At 37.3% G+C, this 22,023-nt stretch overlaps 1 protein-coding gene across 4 annotated transcripts in view; it reads left to right on the top strand.

The window, feature by feature from the left end:
* Phka1 (phosphorylase kinase regulatory subunit alpha 1) overlaps positions 1–22,023 on the top strand; it is a 112,819-nt gene that overhangs the window by 68,424 nt on the left and 22,372 nt on the right. For 3 of the 4 annotated variants that reach the window (XM_076918514.1, XM_034485415.2, XM_076918515.1), the window contains exons 16-22: positions 735–879; positions 5,676–5,754; positions 7,211–7,380; positions 9,498–9,674; positions 11,144–11,232; positions 11,731–11,870; positions 21,430–21,586. In XM_076918514.1, coding sequence (XP_076774629.1) covers positions 735–879; positions 5,676–5,754; positions 7,211–7,380; positions 9,498–9,674; positions 11,144–11,232; positions 11,731–11,870; positions 21,430–21,586 — 957 coding nt within the window. The remainder of the gene's footprint in view (positions 1–734; positions 880–5,675; positions 5,755–7,210; positions 7,381–9,497; positions 9,675–11,143; positions 11,233–11,730; positions 11,871–21,429; positions 21,587–22,023) is intronic. The other variant, XM_034485417.2, reaches the window with a different exon arrangement.

Here is a 22,023-nt window from a genome sequence, read left to right as displayed (position 1 = left end):
AGAGCCAACCTGGGCAATATGGTTAGCCAGGTCATTATGAGCTCTGCAGGAGTATTCTGTCTCACCCAAGAGCTGAAGCCTGAGCTTAAAGTGGAGTATTCTCTAAGCATGCACTAGGACCAGGGGTTTAACTCTAGCACCACAGTAAATATTTTCTTGAAGGAAAATTTAAAATCCCTATTTGTCATATCTAAAACAGTGCAGCTGAGACAGACATAGACAAAAGATGAAGTGATTCTACTCTATTTCTGACTTCTCTAATTGCTAATGAGATGTGTGTGTGTGTGTGTGTGTTAGTCCATATACTGTCTTTGAGTCTTATTCTTAATATTAAAAGAAAAATGACAAGTTGGGAATAGAAGTGCATGCCTGTAACCCAGGACTCAGAAATTCTAGAGCAGGGGGATTATGAGTTCAAAGCAGCTTAGGCTACATAATAAGAAACTAGGAAGAAAGGGCTAAGGGAAAGGAGGAGCTGCCTATACTAGGTGGTTATAGGATTAAATGAAATTATATATTTGAAAAGATTTGTAGGCACTCACACACTTTAAAATTATCAGAAACTATTGTGCTTACTATTGGCCATCACGTACTTTGGGAATTATTAGCCATTAAATTTAAGAGCACTGTTTTTTCTGTGACATGCATGCCTTATAAATAAATGAACATTGAAAGATATTATTTGATATTTGTGAGAGCAAACTTTTCTGAATGATCATTTTTCCTTTTCTCAGTTTATAGACCAGCAACAGTTCTACCTGGCTCTGGACAACCAGATGATAGTAGAAATGCTCAGAACAGATCTCTCCTACCTCTGTAGCCGTTGGAGGATGACAGGCCAGCCCACTATCACTTTCCCTGTGTCACACACCATGCTTGGTAAGGGCTGAATGACACAGGGAACGAGTGCACTTTTGAAATAAGTCATGTGTGTAGTTCTTCCGCACCCCCCTGTAGAGCTACTTCTTACAGCAGTACTCACCAGCTTATCTTTTGTGCCAGACTGTTTTCTAAGCTCTGGACACCATGGGTGATAGGCAGGTACAGTTTCTGCTCTATTTAAGCTTATGTTTTAGGTAGTGAAGACAGTAAGTATGAAACAAATGGATACCTTAAGAATATTTCAAGTGGTTTGAGAGCCACAATCTAAAAATGAAACAGAGAATAGCGTTTGATAATGATTTCTAAGGCACTTTTCCAAAAACTGTATTCTACAATTCTTTTTAAAGACAGTACCAGTACATCTACATCTATTTTATCCCAGTGGATCATCAAGATTTATAAGGAAGTTCCCAAGCTCCCAAGTTCTCCTGAAGCTTGTCTTACTGAAACAGGAAGATCTAGCATGGGGAAAGTTTACGGGGGCAGGGGGGATGCTTCCTCATGAGGAAAGACTTTCTTGTTCTGAGTTCCTGCAGGATTAAAAGACTGAGGCTGCTTCTTTCTTTCTGTGTCTCTGCTGTTGCTTCCAAAGATCTGTGTGTACTGCCAAAGTGCATAAAATTCCTTTTCATTAAACAGAATCCTTTATCATGAATCATTTGAAATCCAGACAGACTGGGAAGAATTTTGGTCGCATCTGAAAAGAGCTTCAAAATAACAAGAGCTGAGAAAGTAGGGTAGTCTTTGTTCTTTTTGTCTCTTTCCATTACCTGAGATGATTAACAAAACAAGTGTCCATTTAATAACTAATGTATTCTCACAATTGCCTTCAAATAGTATACAGTCTAATTTAGGAGGCAAAGTTGATAGATAATGGTAATAACAATAATGAAGACAAATTCAAGACAGTAAATTAGGAAGTACTGAAGCACTGAAAGGTACCAGGGTGCCAAAGAAAAATTTTCAGCTGATGTGAGACTTAAGCTTTTGGAATTGTTTTTGGTTTTTCTTTTTAACAAGATTTTATTTTAATGCATGTGAGTGTACATACAAGAGCATATGTCCACAGAGATCAAAAGAGGGCACTGATAATCCAATTCAAGCCAAATTAAAGTATAAAGGCACATTTATGGGGGACAGCTGATCTCGCAGGAAGAGGTCAGGGGAGTTGCCTGCAGACAGGGAAACAGAAAAGGGGGTGGGGTACAGAGAGAGAAAGTACACCAGCACAGAGAAAGGAGAAATGCAGATAGAGGCCAAAATGGCTGAAGTATATAATGAAGATCCGAGCCCCTGGGTGGGAAAGTTCAGGGTAAAGGTCAGGGTATGCCAGCCAGGCCTTATAACAGGTAGGGACTAAGGGATTCTGGAAGAACCTGAAGGCCAGGTCCACTTTGGTGTGGTAAATATGCCCCTCAGCCCCTTCTCCTGAGTCTGAAACCCAACAGGTATCAGATCTCCTGTGAAGCACCTGATGTGACTGTTGGGAACACAACCTGGGTCCTCCACAACAACAACAAATCCCTTTAATTACTGAGTCCTCTCTCCCACCTATGGGTGGTTGTTATTGTTGTTGTTTGTGAGACAGGATTTCTCTGTATAATCCTGGCTGTCCTGGAACTCTGCAGACCAGGCTGGCCTCAAACTCAGAGATCTACCTGCCTCGCCTCCGAAGAGCTGGGATTAAAGGCGTGCGCCACCACTACCATGAAATTGTCAATCTTCACATAGGAGGAGGAAAGAACAATGAGATTTTAACTGGGTTGGGAGCTACCTTGAGTGAAGCCTGGAGAGAGGAATGTGCCTGTGTGTGAGGTTGGTGAAAAGGCCAACTTGAGCATATTAGAGTACTGTGATGAACAAAACTGGCAAAGTAAGGTAGGCTCAGATTATGATGATTTATACATTGAAAATCAGCAGAGACATTTAAAAACAAGTTATATTAGAAGTTACATAGATGTTGAAGCTTTCAAAAGTTTTTGAGTAAGGATTGATGTAAGGAAGCCTTAACAGTTAAGGTCACAGTCTACTGTGTCCAGATGCTCCTCTGAGCTCTGTACAAAATGGAGGGTTTCCTTTACCTGATGGACTTCCCCTTCTCTGACATTGTCTGGGGAACCTGAAATCCCCCACACTGTTTCCCTACACAATGTCATGTAGCCTTGGTGAGAGTACAGGTTTACCTTCCTTTCTCCCAGTAAGAACCTGTCCAGCAAGCACCTGTAATTCTTATAATGCCTCTCCTTAGGGTAGTGAGGCATTCTTCAGTACCCTAAACTCTAGCTAATGAGACTTACTCACCTTGGAAATCCCTACCCCCTTCCTAAAAATAAAACCAAACCAACCAACCAAAAACCCTGATATAGCCCTTGATGTACTCCACGAACATCAAGTAAAAGTTGAGCTGCCTCATTAAAGCTGATTGTCCTTATGGTTCATGGCTGGTGGCCAACAACCCCTGGGAGAAGGGAGGACCACAGAGTGACATGAAAGTTGTATTTAGGGGATATTAGTTGTTGATGGTAGTTCTGTCATCATAGTAGACTGACATCAAAAAAACTAGTGAACATGTGAGATGAGGAGATAATATTCTGTATTGGTGGTATTGAAAGTTGAAGAAAGATGATACAAAGCCATTTTATTTTGTTCTATTTGATGTTTCCTTTCTTTTCTTTTGCTCTTTAATTCTTTTGACACAGAATTTTACTCTATGGCTCAGGCTGCCTAGAATCTCACCAAGCTGGTTTGAACTCATAGCAGTCTTCTTGATTTAGCCTCCCAAATGCTGAGATTACAGGCATTTGCTACTATATCAAACTATTTTATTCTATGTATTTATTCTTGTTTTGTTTGTTTTATGTATGAATGTTTATATATATATATATATATATATATATATATATATATATATTGTGTGTGTGCACATACATGTGTATGTAGTGACTCTTGTGTGGAAGTCAAAGGACAGTTTGCAGAAATTGGTCCTTTCCCTCTATTATGTGGGTTCCAAGGATCAAACTCAGGTCATCAGTCTTGGCAGCAAGCGCTTTTACCCATTATGCCATCTTACTGAACCAGTTTGATTTCTGAGACTGGGTCTTATATAGTATAATCTGTCTTCAAACTTGATATATAGCAGAGGTTGGCTTTAAACTCCTGATCTTCCTACATCTGCCTCTTAAGTACTGAAATTACAAATGTGCATCACTATGCCTGGCTTGTATTGGGTTTTGTTATTTTGTTTTGTGTTTTGAAGCAAAGTCTCACAATATGCCCAGGCTATTGTAGAACTCATTATATAAATTAGCCTGGCCTTGAGCTCATGGTCCTCCTGCCTCTGCATCCCGAGTGCTGTCAGAAAGGACAAATTGGAAAAGGCAAATCACAAGACTATCATCAGTTTCATGTTAAACAGGTAATTAGTACTCTTCTAGAGGATTTTAAATGTATATATACGCATATACACATATGTTTGCACACACCAAGGCTCATTATGAGTGATACCATCTATGAGATACTTATCATAATGATAATCCCAATGCAAGGAGAATGGATACTGACCCAAATCATCATGGCCAAATTAATTAAAGCAAGCAATTAATTAGAGCAAGCTTTTTAAATTCATGTTCATATGCTGCCTCCCCCTAAAGTGTGGTTTAAGAGGTCAGCTTTATTCATTCTAAAGCCAAGAAAAAAAGCCAGGTTCAGAACTAAGTCTTTTAGTTAGGAGGGACGACAAAGGTTCTGGTTAGTCAACAAAATGATGGACTGGGTACTAGGTCTATCTTGTATCTTACTGACACAAATTGGTATAGTTATGCTTTAATTGTATTCTAAGAGAAAAGTTTTATTTTAACAGGAAGGGTGATATGTAGGAGGAGCTAAGGTGGGAGGAGTAAGGAGAGGAGGAGAAGAAGAGGAGGAGCTAGGTGACAAGAAGTGGGGGGACATGGAAGTGGATGTTTGAGTGTCTCTGCCAGTCAAAGATAGTTGATATATCTAGGTTGGGTATTGGGTTACACCTCTGATTGATATTGAGCATTACCAAACTTATAAAGCCTTTGATTAACATTAAAAAAATAGTAAAAAGCAAAAGTGGGGATGGGATAGGGGTTTTCTAGGGAGGGGAAATGGGGAAAGGGGATGGCATCTGAAATGTAAATAAAATATCCAATAAAGATTTGCACGTTAAAAAAGAAGAAGAGGTCAGCCTTGGACATGGGCAAGGTAAGAGTTTTTATCAGGGGTAGGGGTTTTCCAAATGGGAGTTTTGGCAGCTAATAGGTGGGGTTACAGGAACAGCATAACAAGGTGGTCATAAAAGCCTTTGAAACAAAGGTAAGGTTGCAAGATGGTCATAACAACTTTTTGAAACAAAGACATGGTTGCAGTTTCCTGAAACAGGCAGTACAGAACCATTTGTAGTTAAGATTACAGGTGGGTGGGCATAGTCCAATCCTTAAGAAACAACGTTTTTATCATAAATAGGAAGTAACCTAGTTTGCCTTTAATATAAGATAGCTTTCAAGCATAAGATGGAGGTGGGTTGGTTCATCAATAGTATGTGTCATAAACATTTGATAAATAGTGCTGGGTACGTGATAAACAAGATAATGCCTTTGAAGAACTTAATCTTTACCATTTGTCCATTCTGCAGTGATGTTGATTCTCACGTTAATCACTGAAGCACAGGGCACTACCTATACAATGTTGGTTTGAAAGAATTGAAATATTTCCCCCTAGTTCTAAGATAAAATGACAAATAATTGTTTTTTTAATCTTTCCTTTTAAAGATGAAGATGGAACCAGCTTGAATCCAAGTATCCTGGCAGCACTCCGAAAAATGCAGGATGGCTATTTTGGTGGGGCCAGGTAAGTGACATATACCCTGAACCAGGGGAGATTGAGCTCAAGAAACTGTCAGTAATCCTTGAGCCCTGCTTATAATATGAGAAAGTTAAATTTAGATCCAAATAGATGCTGCAACAACACATACAATTATAAGAACTCACTGCAGTCTTTCCCAAGACATCATTTCAGAAGCATTTGAGATGGGTTAATCATTATGAATGATATGATTTCGATTTTAGTGCTGTTCACAAAGTGTCTCCATATCCTTTTCTCAAAAGGCTTTGAGCAAATGGTGCCAGCTTCCATGGATTCTTGCATGGAGGCATTATTACTGAGTTTTAAAATAGTCTTCTAGAAATTTGTCAAATACATACATGTAAACCAAGGCTCATTTGACAGTGTTTCTATCACTTTGTGAACATCTAGAATTGGAATTCTTATATCTAAAAAATTATCTTATTTTGTATATATAAAAATTATTTTATTTTGTGGTTTATGATTAATGTATATATTCTTTGGATTCTTGTTTTGCTCAACATATCATGGCCCATTCCTATCATTATTTCTTTCAGTTTTCAAATTATCCAAGGTCTAGCCATTGGTAGCCCCTTTAAACTGGTTTCTTTAGAAAATTAATACCACTAGGCAGATTTCTGAGTTCAAAGCCAGCCTGGTCTATAGAGTGAGTTCCAGGATAGCCAGAGCCATACAGAGAAATCCTGTCTCAAAAACAGACAAAAAAGAAAAGTAGTACTACTAACTTCATTTGGAGTTTTCTAATTGGCTTATTAAGTAGAATGATATGGTTCAACTTAATTTATTACAATGTATACAATATTCAGATACTGTCTCTTAGGTCCAAAGTAGTCCTTTGATGGTATTTTTACAATTTTTTGAAATTTCTTTTTATTTTTATTCTGTGTACATGGAAGTTTGTGTATGCCTGGTGCCTACAGAGGCCAGCAAGCAGTATCAGATCCCTTCAAATTGGAGTTAGAGACAGTTATAAGCCACCATGTGGTTGCTAGGACTTGAACCCAGGTCTTCTGGAAGAATAGTCAGTGCTCTTAACCACTTAGCAGTCTCTCCAGCCCCTGATATTTTTAAATGATGTTATAGATTTGTGTGAGTTATCCTCATTCTCCATCTACTTCTCTAATAGCTAATACCGTTTTTTTTTTAAAGCAGGCATTCAACATAGCAATGAAAATGCATAGAACTAATCTGTTGGAGGACAGTAAACTGTAATTAGTGGTCTTTCTTTTTAAAATCTCTTCCACATGCTTAAAATATGCTTAGCATTCCTTTATTGACAAGTGTGGCTTATTTGTTTGTCTGTTTAAATTTTGGAGTTGGGCAAAGGGTTTTGTTCATGCTAGGCATGTACTTTACTAATTGAGCTATACTCCTAGAATTGTGTTACTTTAAAAAAGATATTCCCTAAATTTCTGTTTTCTGTGTACCCTATAATTGTAAGGATCCAAACAGGTAAATTGTCAGAGTTTTTGACAACGTCTTGCTGCACACACTTAAGCTTCATGGACCCTGGACCTGAGGGTAAGCTGTACAGTGAAGATTATGATGAAGACTATGATGATGAGCTGGATTCTGGCAACTGGATGGATAGCTATAATTCAACAAGTAATGGTAAGGAGGCTTTAAACAGTGCTGGATGGCCAGACAATAATACAAATGATTGTGTAGCTTCATTGTTAAAAACCCAGGCTCCCAGCAATCTCATGCTGTATCATCCTCATTCTTTAATATATCTAGATTTCTACTGTTATTTGGCTTCATTTTTCTTCCCTCTACTTCTCTTTGGTTTCTAGTCTAATAACTCTGTGGTGACTGATTATGGAGTGTGGGGTTAGACTATGCCTTACTAAGATTAGGGAGAATTTCTTTCTTGAGCATTTGAAGTATCTGGTGATTTGAAATGAAAAAAAAAACCAATGGTGAGTAAAAAATATTAAATTAATTATGTAGTTGAAAATATCATAATACATACATGCATCTTTTGTATATTACATGAATATGTGTATATTACTTTTGGCATTAAGAATAAATAAATATGAAATTTGATTAGAGTTATGTTTAAAGTTTCTCATAATTCAAGGTATTGTATTTTATGCATCATTAGAGGCATATATTGATATTTGTGAGGTCTGTATAGTTTTTAAAAGCCTATTCAGAATGCTTGTTGCTTTATATGACAAACTAGACAAATAATGTGTATTTAATAAATGCTAAAGATATGATGCCATGAGAAAGCACTCTGATAGCATGGATTTAAAATGACTGAGAAGCACTGACCTATGCAATACAAGAATTACATTGTTTGAATCCCAGAAGAGAATGGTCAATAAGAGAATGGTTCTTCTAACTATCTAAATTTTGGTGGACCTGTTTTTTTGTCTGGGTATTTGAATGTTAGCATCTATCTTAAGATACTAACAAGTATAATCTCATATATAATAAAAGCCAACACATTAGAAGTACTAAATACTACTTTTTTTAAAATTTGGGCTCAATATTTAGTATATATCCTTCTTTTTTTGCTTAGTGTTTCTTTTTTCATAAGCCATTTTTAAAATTAAATGGAACTGATATCCCTTTACTCAAGTATTTGGATTATATTCAAGGTTAAGATACCTGTCATTGAATATGAGTTCCAGTCGTGCAGTTCTGCTAGTTCCCATTAGTCACATCAGACCACTGAGGGACTTCTGGAGAGGTCACTGAAGATTGTCCAGAACCAGATGATGCATGACTTTGGCACTGATCCCAGTACTGTGCTTCTCTAACTGTAACATTACAAATATTCATAAAGTATGCCATTTTCATTATCTGTATTCAAAGATGCTTCTAAGTATGTCCAGCCTTTGGACATAGTGACATGATGTCATCATCTACAAAGTTTATGCTCAAGAATTATGCGATAGACTTACAGGAAAAAAACCCTCATGTTTTGAGTAAGTTCATGATTTTATACCAGGCCTTATTTATAGGTTTCCTTGGTTTCATGTGGCGCAGAAGCCATAGGGCTGGAGATCCTTATAAGATGTATATCTATAAGAGAGTGAGTCCAAGAGAATACAGAACATATGTACTTTCTATAACAATTCTCAGTGCCTTGGACACTGCCTATTCCATAGAAACAGCGCATATTTAGTAAATAAATAAATGAATGAATGAATAAATAAATAAATATTAACCAAAAGGCAGTTTGTGGTTGAGAGTGCTATCTTTACCAATGGCATATAAAGATGCTTTTTTGCTAGTGGTTAGAACTAGTGTTTGTACACTCTGTTTACAACTAACTCAGTATTTGGTGGAAGATTTTTGCCCTTTCCCAGCCTTTCTTCACAAAAGTCTCTTCTACTAGTGGCACTTGAAGGGACTTGTCCTGCTCCTTCTCCACTGTTGTCCTCCTTCTGCCACTACTGTTGTCACACAGAAATAATGAAATACTTGCTCTGCTTTTTCTGGAACAAACTCATACTGCTTTTAGCTTTCAGTAACTTTACCTGTGTCTCAGGAAAATTGAAGAGCAGGTGGGTCCTGGTAAATGGCCATAACCTCTAAATCTCAATCTATGAGGTTGTGTAATGATCACAGCTCTTTTTTCCTCCATGAGCTAAGAACAGCCTACTTCTGACAGTGTTTTGGGTACAAGAGTCAGTCATTCTGACTGCTGGGATAGATTTTGAAATAACTAAAATGTTCGTTTTTTGTCTCTTCCCCTTTCCCAACTAACCTTGCAGCTCGCTGTGGTGATGAAGTTGCCCGTTATTTAGACCGCCTTTTGGCACACACTGTTCCCCATCCTAAACTAGCTCCTACATCACGGAAGGGAGGGATAGATCGGTTCCGAGCTGCTGTGCAAACAACTTGCGACTTAATGTCCTTGGTGGCCAAGGCCAAGGAGCTGCATATACAGAGTGAGTAATGCCATTAGTCCCTAGTGTCAGACACAAGGTGGCATGAAGCCCAAGATGGGACAGGACATTGATTACATCATAAGCAGGAAATTGAGTTTGTTCCTGGTCTCTTGGGCAGCACCTAGAATTTTGTAGGAACTCAAATGCTTGTGCAATCAAGGAATTAAATATAGTCTTGATATGGATATTGTTGTGTAATCTGGTATAACCAGGAAAACAGTAAGACACAGGACAAAAGAGCGTATAAATTTTAATGTAGAAGTAAGATGTGAAAGAAGAGCTTTCTTATTTGGAAACATTACTTCTTTGAAGGTAATTCTGTTTAAAGAGAAAGCACCATCAGAATACTACAAAACAGGAGAGAAAGACACAGAGACTGACTCTCTTTAAGCTACAACTAGTTCTTCCTTTATGCCCACTGTAATTGTGCGCCCAGTTGTTCTAGGCATGCAGATCTCAAATAGAATAGTCATTCTTCACAGTATCGCCACAGTCCTCTCCATAACCGGTACCTTCCTTTAGTAGTGTTTTCAGAGGAGAGGCCTTCTGTATATTTGAATGGTAGCTATGGTTCCTAAGACTGTTCAGTATTTCTATGGTCACCACATGTGGAGTGAGAGAAGGGCTCCTTGGCCACAGCTACATAACTTGAATGTTATATTATACAAGGATGAGAATGATTGAGATGCATGCTCTTGCTACCTAAATCTTCATTCACCATTACTAACCAGATACTAAATGTGAGCACAAGGGTATTGTTTAACATTGAGAATTGGGAAAAGCTTAGTATGCCTCCCTCTAGAAAGGGTTTATTAAAGCAAGGACATGAAATTAAGTTCATTAAGTTGAATTTATCATTTGTGAATCAGGAAACTAGAATTTAATTCCCAGAACTGTTTATTTACTTGTTTGGCTAGTTATTTGAGCTCTGAGTAGTCTCTCTGTATAAAATAGTGGAAATGGCATGCAGGTCTCTCCTTGGAAGTTATGGTAAGTATTTTAACTATGTAAGTAAAACATCTTAGCAACATCTCAAAGTTGATCAGCTACTGTATGTTTTTGATTCCCTAGATAGATTCATCCAGTTCCAACCTCTACAAATCAAATATTAGCCTAGGAAAGCCCAGAAAAAGTAAAAGTAACAGTTCTTTCTCTATGTGATTTATTATATGACAATATCAGTGATAGCATCTTTTGGATAGTGATTATATTAGTAAACATAATTTCTCATGTCTAGTTGATGGCACAATTACAGAAAATCCTTTCAAAAACATAGAAATATTTCTTGATTATTTTAAAAAATATCTAATATCCTACATTTCTTTTTAATGAAGTCAGTGAAGGAAAATGTCATCATTTTTCTTCTGTAAAGAAATGACCCATATGTTACCTTCTTGCTGTGGTCAACAATGTATTTTATTAATTTCCTACTTATCTTAGCTTTTCCCATAAATGTCAACTTCTTGCAGATGTTCACATGTATCTTCCTACAAAGTTATTTCAGCCTTCTCGCCCTTCACTCAACTTACTTGACTCACCGTCTCCACAAGATAGCCAGGTAACTGAGCACATATTTCTGTCAGCTTTTTGTAAAAGTCTGTCATTTTTAATGGAAGTAATAAAACTAGCCAGTATAATTTCCGATGTTAAACAAAACACTATCAAATAAAATGCATGTCTTGTACAGGTTGCTCTTCAAGTAGTAAAGGTTTTTTGTTAGACTTTGAGAAAACTACTTAGCTCTATCATGGGGCTTGTTGGCTTTATTGTTTTTGGCCTTGTTTTTCATCAACACTTTTAGAAAAAAAATGAGGCAGAGTCACAGTTAACCCACACTGGCCTCAAAGTTACTATGTATATGAGGATGGCCTGCAATTCCTGATCTGATTGCCTCAGCCTCCCAAATGCTAGGGTTACATGTGTGCACTAGCATATCTGGGGAGCATTTAGAAAATTCTTATAGGAAAGGTCTCGAGGTGGAAAGATAACTCATTCTAGGGCATCATCTACTTAAGCTCTGTTAACTTTGTTTCTTTTCATCATGCTTACTCCAAAGGTTCCTTCTGTTCGAGTAGAAGTACATCTTCCTAGGGACCAGTCTGGGGAAGTGGACTTCCAGTCATTGGTTTCACAGTTGAAGGAGACCTCAAGCTTACAGGAACAAGCTGATATACTCTACATGCTGTATACAATGAAGTAAGTGATGAATGTTATTGCTATACTTTAAGGTACATATTGTGAGGAAGTATAACATGTTAGTCAGCTTTCTAAACTATAATAAATACCTGGGGTAATCAGCTTAATAAAAGAAAATGTTTATTTAAAGCTCCATTGCTTATTTTAGTATTTATATTTTTAAATTATTTTATGTGTATGAGTATTTTGCTTGCATGTATGTCTATGCACTATGAGGCCAGAAGAGAGTGCCAAATCTCCTGTAACTGAAGTTGTAGATGTTTGTGAGCCACCATGTTGGTGCTGGGAATTGAACCCTGGTCCTCTGGAAGAACAGCCAAATGCTTGTAACTGCTAAGCAAACTCTCTAGTCTAACTTGTCTTCATTTTATTGTTTTTTTCTTCTGTTTCAAACTCATCTTTAACATAGTTCAGAAAACTCTTGTTGGTAAGGAAAATACAACAAAAAATTAAACAGTTTGTATTTTCTTCTACTGAATGATCAGGTTTCTACTCATGTTTAATATAGTTTTATACTATGGTAGACACCTAGCTCTCCTGAATTATTTATTATTCAATGCTAAAGAGTATAAAAAGACTCTAATTGTTGATTATTTTAACTATATAAAATTGACTTTTTTCATATGAATAAAAGAGAAAAAACATATTTTATTTTGGCTCATAATTTTAGGGGGGTTTCTTTTCATGATTGGTTGGCCCTATTGCTTTGGGGTCCGTGATGAGGTACCAGATCATGGCAGCAGCACAGGCTAAACCATTCACCTAATAACTGGGTTACAAGAGAGAGAAAGTAATAAAACAATGTCCTAGTATCTCCTGCCTAATGGGTCAAGAGTTTAATCACTGAGTTGTAATTTAGGGTCAACAGAGACCACATTGGGAATGGAAAATGAATGACCCTTTCCCTCTCTAGGGTGGTATAGGAAAAAAAAAACCTCTTGGGAGCTTTACCCTCTTTCAGCAGTGATAGGACATTCCTGCTGCGTATCAAGGCAAGCTGAATGGGGAAGCAACACTTCAATTCCAGAAAGCAGTAATAGGGCAACATCCCCTTTCCCCTAGTGGTACATTATCAGAAAAGGCCTGCTGGAATGGGGTTAATAAGTTCCACATTATTCTAACATATTGCCCCAAGTGTCCAGGATACCAGTGAAAATTAATTGTCACACCAAGAACCAGGAATTCCCCAACTCGGACTTTCAAAGGAATTGATAGAGGCAGCAGAGATAAGGATTAAACAAGAAAGCTTGTAGAGGAACTACCAAAATGCTTCAACAAATAATTATAAATACCCCAGAAACAAATGAAAAAAATACAGTGTCTCAGTAAGGAGGTAGAAAACACAAAGGAATCCTAAATGGAAAATTTAAAACTTAAAAATACAGTAAGCAAACTGAAAGTGGAATGTAAAGCAATGAACTTGAACAGAGAACTCTCGAAATTACCCAACCTAAGCGACACACTTAGACCACAGGAGTAAATAGGGCCTCAAGGGCATTCAGGAGTGAAAAGCCTGGCCAGAATGCTGTTATCATTTAAAATATTAAAATTATTCCTTAATATCATCAGTGTCCAAACCCATCTCTGATTATCCAATAATGTTTTGTTGCAGATGATTTGTTGAATTCCAGATATAATTCAAATCTACACATTGCACTTGGTTACTCTATTCCTCCAAGTGCTATCTATCTATCTATCTATCTATCTATCTATCTATCTATCTACCTATCTACCTATCTCCATATCCATCCATCCATCCATCCATCCATCCATCCATCCATCCATCCATCTATCTATCTATCTATCTATCTATCTATCTATTTATTTATCTATCTATTGGTTTTTCAAAGCACGGTTTCTCTGTGTGGCCCTACCTGTCCTGGAACTTGCTTTGTAGAGCAGGTTAGCTTGTAACTCAGAGATCCATCTGCCTCTGCCTCCCAAGTGTTGAGATTAAAAGTGTGCATCACCGCCACCTGACTCTAAATGCTTTTTTAATATCTATATTGGTTCTTCCTAGTTTTGGTTTGTCCTATAGCATTCACATTCTTCATTTTGCTGAATGCATCCTTCTGAAGCTATTTAAACATGTTCCACTTTCCTCTGTATTGTATAAATTGATAGTTATCACTACAGATTTGATGAATTTGGACTCATTTTTTCAAGCAAGACAGATTCAGAGGTGGTTATATCATTCCAGGAAAACTAGTGATGTGTAGCTGTTACTTTTTCTCTGATGTGGAGACTCGACCCCACCCCAAGCTTTGTACATACTAGGCAAGTGCTTTACTATGATCATGGACTTAAAGCTAATTTTAGCTACATACTAAGTGACTTCAAAGCCAGCCTGAGCCACACACACTGTTTCAGAAAAAAATGTCTAGGGGTGCTGTTCAGTGATAGCACTTACATAATATTCAAAAGCCCCTGGATTCTATCACCAATATGGTAACACGAACAACAAGAAGGTTAGTCAGATATTTTCACCTATAGTATCTTTTCTTCTAATGATTTTAGTGGGTAACACTGGCCGCTCCCCACATTTATTATTTTATTCGGCAAAATCTTAAGTTTTCAAATCTACACACTGATCTTTTTAATGTGCTCATTTTAACAAGTTCATTTCTTGTTGAAAATTCTCCAATTTGTTTATCTTAATCAATAGCAAAAAAGTTTGAGTTAATGTATCATACAGAAGGAGCCTCTATGATAAAGTGCCCCCTGCCTCTGCACCCCTTTTTCACCATCCTGTGTCCTCTAATTGGGGTTGTAGCAATACCATGCCATTTCTCACATCTATGTGTTTGCTCTCCCTTCTCCTCCTCTCCCCTGCCCCTCCATAGATGTGACTCCTATTTACTCTCAAATATTCATTCAGGCTCTATTTCCTAAAACCTGTAAACCTTTTGCATAAGTATAGTATAATGACTAAATTTACTCTACCTTCTTGACTTCCTTCTTCAGGGTAACTGACAGCTTCTGACATAACCTCAAAGAAGCTAGCTTGAAACCTGCCCATTTCTTCTCCTCTGCTCCTTAGGCAGCCATCTGACAGTACACATGACTGTCACTGTGTTGTCTTGCTATTTTCATGCATTTATCTCACTCCATACATGAACCTCCTTGAATTCAGAGACTTTCTTTTATTTATTTAAGCTGCAGTGCCTCCCACATGTAAGTATTTTGAACATATGAGTGAACACCTGTATTCAGTCCTTATGAGAGGATTATTTAGTAGTAAGTACAAGGCCCTGGGTTTAGTTCCTAGCACAGAAAAAAAAAATCCAAATCACAAAAGGACGAGAAAAAAAAAAAGAGGGACTTTTTAAACCAAGGGTTTCAGTGCCTATATTTATTATAGATGTGGAAATCAGTTCGGAAAGGTGGGTCAATTTAGTCAAGGTCACACAGCTAGGGACATAGATTAGATGAAAAGTATTTTTGTTTTGTTGGCTTTGTTTCCTTTCTTTTCATTTGATGTTTGTTTTTGTGAACAACTCCAAAGCCTGTGCCATTTCTTTCACCTAACATTATTTAATGAAAAAGTAAAAACACACAGGTATTCCTGTTATCTGAAACTTCATATGCTGTTTTTATAGTGCTCAGGATCAAACTGAGGACTTGTTCATCTGTTGTGGAGCTCCACAATGAGGTCTTGGGTCTTACATTTTCACATTGCTAAGCTTCAACAACTGTTAAGCAAATCTGACTGTTGTAGAAACTGAGTTTGACAAGTCAAGATAGGATTTAAAAGCCATGTATCTAAAGTCATGAAGTTGCACTTAAGCTTGTCGAAAATATAAAAGAATTACTAGCCAGGTACTTTGGCATTTACCTCTAATCATAGCACTTAGGAGATTGAGGCAGGAGCACTTCAAGTTAAAAGCCAGCCTGAGCAATATAGCCAGACCCCATATCAAATAAAGAGTAAAAAATAAAATAAAATAAAATAAAGATAACCCCCCAAAGTCAGATTTTTAGCTATGTTGGGCTGTCCTGGCTTTTATACACCACTTCCCACCTTACATGTTAGCATTAAGTAAGCTGTGAGCCATTTTCTACTACAGGGCTACTGTAGCCCCCAACTCCCTGCTTCCTCTGAGAGTTCCCTTCCCTTATGCGCTTCTAGGTGACAGAACTTGAGCCAAAAATCTTTGACCATGCCCATTCACTACTTGTTAAAATTCTCTCTACTGTTAAAACCTACTTCATCTGCTGCTCCTATGAAGCTACCTTTGGTTTCTAATAATATGAAGATAATAGAGTCTGAGATATCACAAAACCTTTTCACGTTTTAAACTTATTTTGACAATTTCAGAGTTAGAGGAAAGTTGTAAATAAAGATAGAATAAGTATTTGGATATCCTTTAGTTAGATCCCACAGATATTTCCACCCAGCCTCTCTCTGTATCTCTGTCCATCTGTTTGTTCTTCCTCCTCTCTCTTCACTTGGCAATCTGCTCTATTCTCTCTCTCTCTCTTCCTCTCCCCTCTCTTCTCTCCCTTCTCCTCCTCTTCCCTACCCCTCCATAGATGTGACCCCCCATTAACTTCCAAATAGTCATTTATTCCCAAATATTCTATTACCTAAAACCTGTAAACCTCTTGCATATGCATAGTATAATGATTAAAATCAGAAAATTATTTGTATGAATTATAAAACAAAATCCTAAATTGTATGTTGTATTCAAGTCTCATATGTTCTGTGTCTTCACTGATTTGGATCAGTTCCAAAATTAAGACACTAAGGACCATTTGTTTCTAAATGGCCCTAACTTTGGGGTTTGGAACATTCTTCCTTAAGTAGATTCAGGTGATGCATTTTTTTTTTTTTTTTGCATGCCTGCCATTTAAGTTCTTTTCTGTGGAAGCAGTATAGTCTTCCTGCTGATGGTGTCAGATTTTGATCACTTGAGTTGATCCTTTATTTAAGGAAGTATCTTCCAGTTTCTTTCACTAAAAAGTAATTGTGTTACCCTTTGCAAAAAACATCCAGTGGAGATAGATACACTTTGAGCCTATATAAGTAGCCTTTACTTTTGAAAACTTGCAATTGCTCATTTTGTACCCATTCGACTTTTTAGGCACTTCTTATTTCATGTTTTTAAAGAATTGATATTTGAATAGATAATAAATTCTTATAGTTCAACTTTTTGGATTTGTTTTATGTGTATGATTATATGAACGCCTGAATGCTGCATATATGGCATGTGCATACCTGGTGCTTGCAGAAGTCAGAAGAAGGCATCATGTCTCCTGGAACTGGAGTTCTGGATGGTTATGAGCCATTATGTGGGTATGGAAGACTGAACCCCTATTCTCTGTGAGGGCAATACATGCTCTTAACTACTTAGCCTTGTCTCCAGAGCCTCATTGTTCAACATTTTCAAAATATTTATTGAAAAGGTCAAGTATTTTCCCTACCTGTTTCTTAATACCCAGATTTTTCATGAGCAATTTTATTCTTGTTTGTGTATTCTCCTAGGTACACTCTATGCATATATATGTAAATATAGACATATGTGGATATTTATAGGCCTATGTGCCCAAAGTTAGCATAGTAATAGATTGTTCTATACTCTTTATCACCAATGCTGTGTATCTTAAAGATCACTACATATATATTTCAGTTACCTATTGCTTCATAAAAAAGTCACCTTAACATCCAGTGGCTTGAGCAGGAGGATAACATAATAAAAATGTATAACTTTAAAAGTTCTTGGATTACCTGGTCTTGATGAGGCAGCTCTTGCCCAAGATCTCTCATTTGGTTTTTATCAGACACTGATTTGTGAATGAAGTCAGCCAAGGTTTGCTCACTCATATACTCAAGAATAGATACAGGCTATTGACTTCAATCTCATTACCTACATCTCTAATATCTTCAAATCCTCACAGTATGATGACAAGGGGCTCTTAGAGTGTCATAAGAGAAGACAAAATAAAAACTGTATTTAAAATTAACCTAGCAGCAGAAATTACTCAGTCCCTCTTTTACCTTAGTCACAAGCATACCTGGTGTCCTGCTGTTTTTGTTTGTCTGGTTTGATGTTTGTGTTGTGCCCAATTCTACCCAGGAGACCAGATGCAAACACACAAGAGTCTTTACTCAGGACAGGACACAACCTTTCCTGCTCGAAGGTTAGGAATTCAATGCCCAGGTCTAGGGGCTCAGGATTTATAGATAGGAGATACATAAGCTGGGGCTTTCAAGCCTTGGCATTACATGATTGGGTGAGGGGTAAAGGAATGCTATCCTTCAAAACCAATAACATTTGTTCAGACAACAAGGAGGGACCATACATCTGGAAAAGGACCTTTTTGACCTGAGAAGAAATGACTCATTTTGTAATCAGTGACCAGTGCATTCTTACAAGCTGGCCACAGCTGTCTGGGAAAGCTTGGTTGTAGGTTGTCTCTTTCCCATAGCTCAAGAGTGGGGGTCTTATCACTTCAAGGGCATTAATTTTCTGCCTCCTTCAAAGACAGGGGACATCTGCATGGAGGGGGGGAATGCTGGCTGTTTAACCTGGTGCTGGACTAACATGGAAGGGACTGCTAAACTCGGTGCCAAGGGCTATCACAGAGATGAGCAGGCTGCTTAAGCCAGGTTGGGCTGTCTTTTGTCTCTTCATTTGTGTCAATTTAACCTGAGCTAGAGTTACCTGGGAAGGGGAAGGAATCTCAGTTGACAAAACGCTTCCATCAGGCAAATCTGTAGGGTATTTTATTGATTTATGATTGATGTGGAAGGGCCCAGCTCAGTGTGGGCAGTGTCAACTCTGGGCAGGTAGTCCTTAGCTGTATAAGAAAGTAGGCAGAGCAAGCCAGTGAATAGCACTCCTCCATGGTCTCTGCTTCAGTTTCTGTCTTGATGTCCCTCAATGATGAATTGTTACCTGCACATCTAAAATGAAATAAGCCCTTTTCTCCACAAGCTGCTTTTGGTCATGGGGTTTTTATCACAGCAACAGAAACCTAATTAAGGCAACTGATGAGAAGTGCAAAAATTACATTGTAAGAATTGCATATTGAATGGAAAATTGTTGACAGCCATTTCAGAAAATATGATCTGATAGTACATAAATCTACCATATACTGTGGATTTCATATGTCATTTTCACACATGCATATAATGTATTTTGATTATTCACATCCCAACCTCTTACCTTCCTTTGCCCTTTCTTTGCCTGCTAATCCTATCCCTTTTCCCAACTAGTCCCCCTTACTCTTTCATGTTTTATGGGTATTTTTTCTGATTTTTTTCAGGGTTTCACTATATAGCCCTGGCTAGTCAGGAGCTTTCTATGTAGATGAGTCTGGTCTTGAACTCAGAGATAATGCCTTACCTCTGCTTCTTGAATGCTGGGATTAAACGGAGGGCAGTGTGCACTATACTCAGCTCTTGCGTGTCTTTTTGTTGATGATCAGTAAATTATATAAGGATTGCTTGTAGGAGCATAGGTACTTGGTTTTTCTTTTCTTTCTTTCTTCTTTTTCGGGGTTGTTTGTTTTCAAGACCTTTCTTAGCCCTGGCTGTCTTAAAACTAGTTCTGTAGACCAGACTGGCCTTGAACTCACAGAAATCTGCCTGCCTCTGCCTCCCAGTGCTGGGATTAAAGGTGTGCACCGCCATGCCCAGCCTTTTATTTTCTTAATGTTAAAATGTATTATTTAAATATATCATAATTTATTTGGCCATTTTCCTAATGATGGACATTTGGGCATTTTGTAGTCACTATAACAAACTGTTTATAGTAAATAACCTCTTAACCAAAATTCTTTCACACATGCGGAAGGATTTTATCATAAAGTTAAACCACAACTTGAATTGTTTGGCAGAGCAAAATATATAGGTATTTTATTTAAGCAGGCTTAGTGGTATATGTCTGTAATTTTGGAACTTGGGAGTTGGGAGGCAGGAGAATCAGTTGAAGGTCATCCTTGGCTATGAGGCGAGCCAGGGCTACAAGAAATTCTGTACCATCACCTGCCCAGTATATGTAGATATACATGTGTATGCATATATATGTATGTATTTTAAATGTGAAATTGTGCAATTCAGTGGCTTTTTGTTTACTCAAAAGTATTGTGTATCTTTCACCACTGTTCATTATATTTTTTATTAAACCAAAACAAACCATACGCCCTTTATACATCTCAATCTGTCCATCTACCCAGGCTTAGTCAACTATAAGTGTACTTTCTGGTGTTTGAGACATTTCCTATGAATTGAATCATCTACTTTGTGGTCCTGTGTGACAAGTATCTTTCATTTGGTGTAGTATTTTCAAGGTTTGTCTCCACGTTATAGCGTATATCAGAACTTGAGTTCATTACTGTCAGATACTACTTGCATGGCAGGAACACAGTTTCTTTATTCATCACCTGATGGGCACTTGGGTGGTTTTTACTTTTCAGCTTTTGTGACTAATACTGGTGTAAATATTTATGTCCAAGTTGACACAGCCATGTTTTCATTTCTCTTGGATACATAACCAAGAGTAGAACTACTGAGCCACATGGTAACTGTGTTTAACCACTGTAAGAACTGCTGCTGGGTCTTTCCAGTATTTGCAAATAGCCCACCAGAGGCATTGTGCCAATTTTCACTCCCACTAGGGACTGTTTAAGTGATAAGCAACATCCAATACAATAGTATCAATTTGAGGAATTTTTTTAACAGCCTGATATAATAAAATGTTATCTTGATGTAACGTTCATTTAAAATTTTCTTGTTACATGTGAACTTGACTGCAGTCTCCTATATCTATGGGTTACTGATGTTTATTCTGATCAATTTTCTTTTGTCTTTGTTTATTTGTTGGAGTTCTTTAATTTTTTTAGCAGAATTGATCTAGGAATTTAAAATATTTATTATTTTATAATTTGTCTTACACTTTGCTTACTTCTTTTCAGTAAGACCTCTTTATTGTTTTATTTATGTAAACTTATTGAACTACTCTTTATGGCTTCTGGTGATGTTTCATACTTAGAAAATCCTCTTCCTTCCAACATTATGAGCTAATTTCCCCACAATTGTTTTAGCACTTTAATATTTATATGTCATTACACAGAGTGTCAGGCATAGATCTAACTTTTTTTCAAATAGCTACTTGATGCTTTTAACATCACTTAATAAATGATCTACACTTGTCATATACTAAATTCCAGATTTCAGATGACTTTCTATATCTCTAGGTTGTTTTGTGTAACAGTAATTGCATAACAATCATGTATCTGGATCCTTTCAACACAAACAAATTCTAATACCATAGTTCTTAAAATACAGTATGCTTTCAAAATTTTGAGTAGTTTAAACTATTTATAATTTCAACCATGTTGAAGCCTGGGATGTAGGTAAAAGAAGGCATTGTGTGAAAGCTAAATTACAAAATTTGTGTCTGGACATTTAAATTTCAATATTGACTCTTAATTATAGATTTAAAGAGTTTTTGCTAAATAGTTTTCTACTAAAGGAGGCTAAAACAAGCATATTCATTATAACACTAAGAGAAACTATGTTTCTCATAATGTATTTCCATCTTTAAAATTCCAGAGGACCTGACTGGAACACTGAATTGTATGAAGAAGGGGGTGCTACTGTCAGAGAGCTTCTTAGTGAACTATATGTCAAAGTTGGTGAAATTCGGCACTGGGGTCTGATACGATACATCTCTGGGATCTTAAGGAAGAAGGTGGAGGCACTTGATGAGGTACTAATAAGTTCTTGAATTTATACATAATCTAAATGGGTGAGTGCTGGGAGTATAGCTCAGTGGTAGGGTATTGTCTAGCATTCCTGAAATTCTGGGTTCAATCCTTTGTACTGCATGGGGAAAAAAGCTAGATTTTCTGTTGTTGCTGGTGGTGGTGGTGGTGGTGGTGGTGGTGGTGGTGGTGGTGGTGGTGGTGTTTAAAGCAATCACAACTTCTGGCTGGTTTTGATCTGGTATTCAGTTAGCCTTTATTTGTGAGTGGCAATTATATGTTACTGAACCATAAGAACTACAGACTTTAAAGGTGTTATAAGCCAGAGGAGTTTGAGATCTTAGTGAATTTACACTAGGCTGAAAGTCCCTGCCTTCCAGAAGGTGGAAGTGCCTCATGGTTTCTTCCTGGAAATCCGTCTTCTGATTATGTTCCATGAGAA

The sequence above is a fragment of the Arvicanthis niloticus genome, chromosome X (assembly GCF_011762505.2).
Source record: "Arvicanthis niloticus isolate mArvNil1 chromosome X, mArvNil1.pat.X, whole genome shotgun sequence".
NCBI lineage: Eukaryota > Metazoa > Chordata > Mammalia > Rodentia > Muridae > Arvicanthis > Arvicanthis niloticus.
The sequence above is the reverse complement of the archived record's forward strand: the minus strand, read 5'-3'. Positions and strand labels throughout refer to the sequence as shown.